Consider the following 7,585-nt stretch of genomic DNA (forward strand, 5'->3'; position numbering starts at 1 on the left):
CTAGCGGCAGGTGCAGATCCTGGTTCCTGCCATGTCGTATTCTGTGATGATTAACTCCTTCTCAGTTCCACTCCAGTGCCAACTGTCCTCTCTGACTCAGGGACAAACACACAGGCTGACAAGATTTCACAACCTTCTGGACAGATCTGGCATTGGACAGTGCGTTGATGTCTCAACCTGTGTGCTAAGGTACAACCTGCTACTTGAAGCAGGGTAATAACAGGCATCCAGGCAGCTGGAGTGTTCAGTGCTCAGTCACCCTCGCCTGTAACCCTCGGGCTGGTCGTCATACCAAAGAGCTAAAGGTGAACGTGAATTCCAGCAGGCATAGATTGCTGGCTGCACCAGACACTGTGGTTAAAGTTTAAACATATTTAAGGAGTCACGCCACCTGAGAATTTCTCTCGATTAGGACACGCCTAGGAAAACCATTCAGACTTCACCACCGATGAGTTAACCCTTTCCTCGTCACACGTCACAGAGTTGCGTGTGAGGTAGAACCATGTTTAATGTACGGATAAAGTAACGAACAGGCTGACATTTATATTAGGGAGTCAGGTGTCTGAGCGGTTAGGGAATCGGGCTAGTAATCAGAAGGTTGCCGGTTCGATTCCCCGCCATGCCAAATTACGTTGTGTCCTTGGGCAAGGCACTTCACCCTACTTGCCTCGGGGGAATGTCCCTGTACTTACTGTAAGTCGCTCTGGATAAGAGCGTCTGCTAAATGACAATGTAAATATTAGACACTTTCAAGGTTAGGGTCTTACATCTATGAAAACAAATGAACCCTGTGTGTTCACTCACTCCAGGTATCCAGAGGATGAGGGGAACGGCAGCCAGGGAATTCTCCGGAACACCTCAGTACTACTGACACAGCAGCAATGAGAGTGCAGCATTTCAACGCCCCACGAAAAGTGCTTCAGCAGCCAAATGGGGTTAACCAAAATGTTTTTAAAAAAATGTGTCCCCATGACAAATAATGTATATGATTCCATAGACTGAGGACACTGGCCCAGTGCAGTATATTTAGACTGCACGGTAAATCAACTTAGTTGCAGCGGCCTGTCCTACATTCGCAGACAGGAAAAAGACTCTTGACGCAACACGGGCACACGTGTAAACAAGACGATGAACAGAAAGAGAAGACTAGTCTAGACAGGGAATAAAGAAGTCAAGTCAAACACATGATAAACTGGATTTTAAGAAATACTCTGGTGTGACCAAGGTAATGGTTAAAAGGGCAGTCTAGATTTGTCATGTTCATTTTTTTACTTTGTACACTGTAATGTAAATTGCCAGTGCTCCACTGATGAAGCAGCACAGAACCCACTGAAAACCTCGCGTTCTCCGTGTCTGATTACTCTAAAGCTGAGCAACACAGAGTCCTCTCCACATGAACCGTTTTCCGGGATGACCATCTTCAGCATCTCACAAAGAGGAGCTTTCTTCCTGCCGGGACACCTCCTCTGGTCCGTGTCAGGTTACACAGGGCCCAGATCCTGCAGGAGGCTCCAGTACAAAGGCCTTCCTCTCTGATAGCAGTCCAAGACTCCGGAGCGCCCAGACCAGACCAGCAGGCTGAACAGGAGGGGCCCGGACCAGTGGGGGCCTTTTGTCAACACCAGATCCTGGCCAAGCGCTACCGGTGAAGAGGAACGGGACAGCCAAAGCTGTTTCACCGTGTTGCGATCACCGTGTTCCGATCACGCCAGAGGCTCAGGCAAAGATGATTGAACCGTTAAAATGCAAATGTCACTGCTCAGTTAATCTCACACACACACACAACAGTAAGCACTGGTATTCCACCGGCAAGAGCCAGCTTGTTACTGCAATGACACCTTGTTGCAATTTTTTATTTTTTTTATTTAACCTTTATTTAACATGGGAGGTGTGGTGGTGGAAAGAGGACGAGGAAAAATATGAGGTAAACGAACATGCCTACGCTCCCTCTATGGACCAACCTGATAAGCACTGTAAGAGAGACCAATCTGTTGTGATCTCACCGTACAACTTTGCTGTAGTGGATGGGTGAGAAGGACCTTTCCAACTGGTGTCAGGAAACGGAAGGAGACGGTGCTAGAATGAGATCTCTCTCGTGCTTAGAGATGGCCTTGTCTCAAGCTGGAGACTTCCCCAAGAAGTCGCCTCACAGCAATGTACAGCAGCTCACTTTTAGTTCAATATGAAGAACTTAGATAGAATGAAGTACGGCCACCCACCCTATGGAGACCAGAAGGAGGACATGCACTTAGCGCTGAATAGAAGACACTAATCGAAACCAGCGGATACACACAGAGAAATGCGTAGTGACATGCCGTCGTCCTGCCCCACTGTGGGTTATATCCTTCCAACAAGGAGAGGCACATGCCAGGGCAGGACCGAGGAGGTTTACAAGCATGCTATACAGAAACACAAGCTGAGACCAACAGTGAACTCATTCAACAATGGTGTCACACTCTGGAAGAGATCCAAACCACTTCCAAGGGCAATGGTCATAGTGGAAATGTCTAAACAATTTCTCTGGTGGTGGCCATCTATTTCTCACTGTTGTTTCTGTCAACCAGTGGGCTGACGACAGCCCATCTATCACTTTTATTTCTTGATTGTATTTAACCTTGTTGTGAACTGTGAATCATGCCTAATGTCTAGTCTGCTAGGCACTACAAACACTGCATGTGTGTGTGTGTGTGTGTGTGTGTGTGTGTGTGTGTGTGTGTGTGTGTGTGTGTGTGTGTGTGTGTGTGTGTATGTATGTATGTGTGTGTGTGTGTGTGTGTGTGTGTATGTATGTGTGTGTGTCCACCTCCAGGTCAGCTACTGGTCACCTCTCCCAGGACCCCCTGCTACGACAACTGGGGGATCCACACCCTGAGATAACAACACACACATTTCAGGCTCTGCGTAAACACCCAGCCGTTCACAAGCACTGGAATGCACTGGACTGAAGTGATTTGTTTTCCCCTGTTCAGCTGAAAATGATGATTAGATCTGGTGATAACAGGAGATATAAGCCGACATCCTTCTTCCTTCGTGGTGTTTACACGATCACAGCCTGTGGCAAAAATAAATCCCTCCCAAAATGACTTTATTACGTTTTTAGAATGGCAGACACGGACAAAGAAGAGCAGTCCTGTAGTTTCTGGTTTCTAAATCACTCAACAGCCATTTTGACCTGACTGATAATGAACTGGAGGCTGTAAGGAGGTCCTACGCCAGTGGAATGTGTTGTTCTCACCTAGGATTTACGTCCTGCTTGTAAAGTTAGAGATGGAGTGATAAAGCAGAGAATTCCCCTGACCAACGAAATGACTAAGGCCCAGCCCGAGCCTGAGATCACGAGGGTGAACGAGCGCCTACGCTCCTTACGACCACAACAGCCAAGGCGTCTTTACGTGTTCAAAGCTGTGCATGGCTGAACATCAAACGAACAAGAAGATGAAGAATTCTGGAAGAGCACAATCAACCGGCGACTAATCTCAGACTGTAGTAGCAGCCATGACATTGTTTACTGTAGTACAGTACAGTTCCACATGACCCTCCAGTTGTCTACCGGCTGTCCTCATTCAGCCTGGGCTCTCACACAGCTCTTATGTAATGAGAACAATATTCCTCAAAATACCCCCTGGAGCATTCCTAACTAACACCCACAAACATATCTCCCGTCTCCTTGCCTGTCCCAATGCATCCTTGATATGCTAAAGATGTGCTCCCTCAAAAACATCTCCGGGCAGTGCCTCAGTTTGACGGTAGCTTAAACAACCCCATCGGTTTTGGGTTTCCAATCCATGAAACAGCTCTTATAATGATACAGCAGCACAGAAAACACATTAACGGTGCACGCAAAAGCCACTAAATGTGTGCCTTACCAACTTTATAACCTGGCTGTCAAGTCAGTAACATTTACATGGAACCAAGGGTGACTTTGTTGTAGACGTTACCATCTGGACATTTAACATGAACTGTTTAAAGTAGGTGCTTCATATTTTCGGAAGGTTTTACTGAAGTGTTACCACTTACCCGTATGGGTGCTGTTGAGAACTTGATCTTCCTCCGTGGAGCGAGCTCCTCTTCGTCAGAAAGCCCGGGTGCCTCCTCATAGTCTTCCTCATACTCTTCACAAGGCTCCTCCTCTTCCTCCCCCTCCACTTCCTCTTCCTCACAGAGGGCTTGGTGTATGTCCCTGTCATCCACAAACGCTGCATTCTCAATCCCGTAGACCGCTGGAGAGTCTTTCAGACTCAGCTCGGTGGGTCTCTCCTGCTCGCCCTCCTCCTGTGCTACCTCCTCTTCGCCCTCTTCCTCTCGGGTCTCCCCGGTCTGTACTGCTGGTCGTGTCTCCTCGCTCTTCTCCTCCCTACAGCCGGGCTGGTGCGCCTCCTGAACTCTACTTGCATCTCCCTTCTCCGGGACGGCGACTTTCGCCTCGCCCTCGCCTCTCTGCGCCAGGTGGCGAGCGGCCTCGCCGTTCAGACTCTCCGGGGGGGAGTCCTGTGGCCCGGCTCTCGTCGCCGCAGGCCCCTGCACGCCGGGCTCCTCGAAAACGTCATCTTCCGTGTTCTCCTCCTCGATCTCCTCGCTCTCCGACGACTCGTTCTGGACCACCACCAGCTCTGCCCGCACCATGCCCACCCCTCGGGGCTCCAGGGACGCCTGGCCTGGTGGCTGGTCCGTGGTGGGACTCTGCACCGGGTTCCTGTCACTCTTGGTACCGTCGGACGTTTTGGCCCTGCTGGAGCTGTAAAAGCTATTGGCTAAAGTAGAAGGCTGTTTTTGATCTCTTGGGTTTGGACTGGTGGGTTTGATTTCCTCAGAACCGACTGACTGTCTACTGTCCCCTGTTGAGGAAGAGCGCTTGTAGGAGCCGTGGCTGCCTGGGGCGGCTTGGTCTGGTGACACAGGTTTAGGAGTGGCATCTGTCACTGGGGACAATGGCGAGTGTGTGGCACTGGAAACTGGGGAGGTTGATTTGAGAGTGATGGTGGTGACTGTTGAGGTTGGTTTGTTGACGGCACTACCAGTGGGGGATGTGGGTTTGGTAGTGGCCTCGTTGGTAGGAGATGTGGGCTTTGAAAAGCTCTCCCTTGCTGGAGAAGTGGGTAGTGAGCGATCGGTGGAAGTGCATGATCTAGCTTCTCTGCCTGTAGCGTTGGCTTTGTTTATCTCCTCCTTGTCACCGTCCACTTTGTAGCTATCCAGCCTCCTTGAGATGGGCCCTGCATTAAGAGACTGCCTGGACACATGCTTTACATCCTCCGCATCACTCTTCTCATCTGGACTCTTCACTGAAGTAGCAGTCCCCTCCGTTTTTACGTTGCTCTCTGTGGACCCCGACACTCTCCTAGCGCTCTTGCCCTCATCCGACACACTGCCCAGGGACACACGGCTGACTACTCTAACTGTAGACTGCTTCTCAGCGGAGGGCTGCTCTTTCAAACCCCTCTCAAAGATTTTCCTGGTCACAGAAAATTTCTCTGCCAGAGCTACTTTGTCAATTTCGACGTCTTCACCTTTGGGAGTTTTGTCTAAACTAGGGCTAACCAACTCCGGGCTAGTGGCATTGCCTAAGCTAGTTTTGGGTGTGCTGACTGCAAACTGTGGCTTTGGCGGGGAAACCGGGGCCGCGTCTGATTTTACCTCTTGACTTTCTTGTTGCTGTCCGTCCATCTGCAAGAAAATGTTCTTTATCTTGTTTACCCGATTTCCAAAAGGCCTCCCCCTTGCATCTTCCCGGGTGTCGCTCGAGCCATTTGCATATGACTTCGCAGCGACGTCTGATTTTGTCCCATCAAAGGAGCACTTAATGGCGTGGAAATCCGACTTGTAGGCATTTCTATGAGGGGAAGCACTCCTCAGAGTCCTCTCTCCTTTGCCCTCGGCTTTAATCATTATGGTTATTGATTTATAAACCAGTAGTAATCATGAGAAAACGAGTTTGAAGACGTTTAACTGAAGAGTATTTCCTTGTTTGTCGTCCCACTTGTAGGCTATTGTCCTCTCCTGACTACTCGACTAGTGCCATTGGTTCCCCGCTGAGATTCTCCGGTGCTTTTCTTCAACTACGCACGCATGTTGTGGTTATCTACAAGGAAAAGAACGCAAATCTTAACAAAACAAATCTAATTAAAACATGTTGAATAGAGTTTTCAAAACAAGGGCCCGTTTTTCATTGTTTGGGCATACAACGCGTTTAGTCTACCTGGGCTGTATTCTCCAAACCAACTTCCCTAATAAAATAGTCAATTTCAATTATTCAGTGGTTGACTATTAAATGTAGCCTATTTCTCTATTATCCGGCATAACTACGGCGAAATACAAAGCAGGCTAGCAAATAGCGCCAATAGATTCTACATCAGTTGACCAAAGGAGGTATTGTTTAAACATGGATTGTAAACTGTGTCCCTTAAATGAAATCCTTAACCGACAACAGACAAATCTACAACCCACTAGACAGCATTGACTTCAGTGAAACAAAGTTACAGTTTAGTTTCTTTATGACTGTAGTGTCTACGAGATAATAGTCATACAATCACACTGTAGCAATTCAAGTAGCCCGACACAAAGTGAGAGAAACATTTCAAAGCTTTATCACACGTCGCCATCGACTTTATATCTCACCTCCTACTCGTTCCATTGTGCCGGGCGCTGGTAAATCCTCTGTAGCTTATTCGGTTCAGTTTACTTTCAAACTTGTCATTTGTTCAGCGCCATCGTCCCCCCTATCCAGCGCTTTCCTGCCTCCTTGTACTCCAGACCCGTCGCGCACCCGCGAACACTCCTGGCTCGCTACCAGATCAGACAAGATCGGGAGCGCGCACACGAACACATTCCACGACTGAAACCCCCACCCCCTTCTCGGGAGCATGGCCGCGCAGACATTATAGATTTGGGGTATGGCGTGGGAAAGAGCAGGTCTGTATTCCGTAGAGAAGCAGCTCACCTGCTACTGTTGAGCTGCAAGGGATCTAAAACATGCACAAAAAACTTTTACGTGCACAAGAAAGCTAGAAGTGGTATAACTTGTGAAATGCGTTTTTATAAGAAAATGATTTTATTGCTACATCGCTAACTTTTAATTGGGTCACCAACTGTGTATATTCAGAGTGCCTGCCATGTCCAGCAACTTTGCAATTGAAGTGCATGAAACGCTATTGACAATAATACTTGACCTGTTCATCAGACCTGAATGAAAAGGAGAAAAAAAAACCTTCAGGAAATGCAACCCTTCCTGGAGTAATGTACCTGACTGTGCTCTTTGTGTAACAGACTTATCTAACCTGTGTGGAGATATTCAGTCTTCCTGACAATGCAAGTAGGCCACGAGCAAAGAGGCTTAAGCATCACCGCTAGCAGACAAGGCTACCAAAACAAAACAGGTTTTTATATTACATTCACTTGTACTGTGGCTGTGGCTTGATCGGAGTTGTCTCAATCCAAACCTAGGATATGCTGCGTCACAGTTCTACGCACACAAAACATGAACTCAAGACTGAGGGAACCAGAATACTTCCGCAGCAGTGTGTTCCTATATCAGAGACATGAACTCACGTCACCATGCTGCAGGTGAAAACAAGGCTATTCCATGGCT

General features: G+C 48.2%; 1 protein-coding gene across 4 annotated transcripts in view; it reads right to left on the bottom strand.

Moving 5' to 3' along the window:
- ppp1r9ala (protein phosphatase 1 regulatory subunit 9A-like A) overlaps positions 1–6,791 on the bottom strand; it is a 25,790-nt gene extending 18,999 nt beyond the window's left edge. For 3 of the 4 annotated variants that reach the window (XM_062457846.1, XM_062457845.1, XM_062457842.1), the window contains exons 1-2: positions 6,616–6,790; positions 4,018–6,079 (exon numbers count right to left, since the gene is read on the bottom strand). In XM_062457846.1, coding sequence (XP_062313830.1) covers positions 4,018–5,886 — 1,869 coding nt within the window. In that variant the 5' untranslated portion in view covers positions 5,887–6,079; positions 6,616–6,790. Of the gene's footprint in view, positions 1–4,017; positions 6,080–6,615 lie in introns of all 4 variants that reach the window. The other variant, XM_062457843.1, reaches the window with a different exon arrangement.
- Positions 6,792–7,585: the final 794 nt, after the last annotated feature.

The sequence above is a fragment of the Osmerus eperlanus genome, chromosome 3 (genome assembly GCF_963692335.1).
Source record: "Osmerus eperlanus chromosome 3, fOsmEpe2.1, whole genome shotgun sequence".
In the NCBI taxonomy this organism is placed as follows: domain Eukaryota; kingdom Metazoa; phylum Chordata; class Actinopteri; order Osmeriformes; family Osmeridae; genus Osmerus; species Osmerus eperlanus.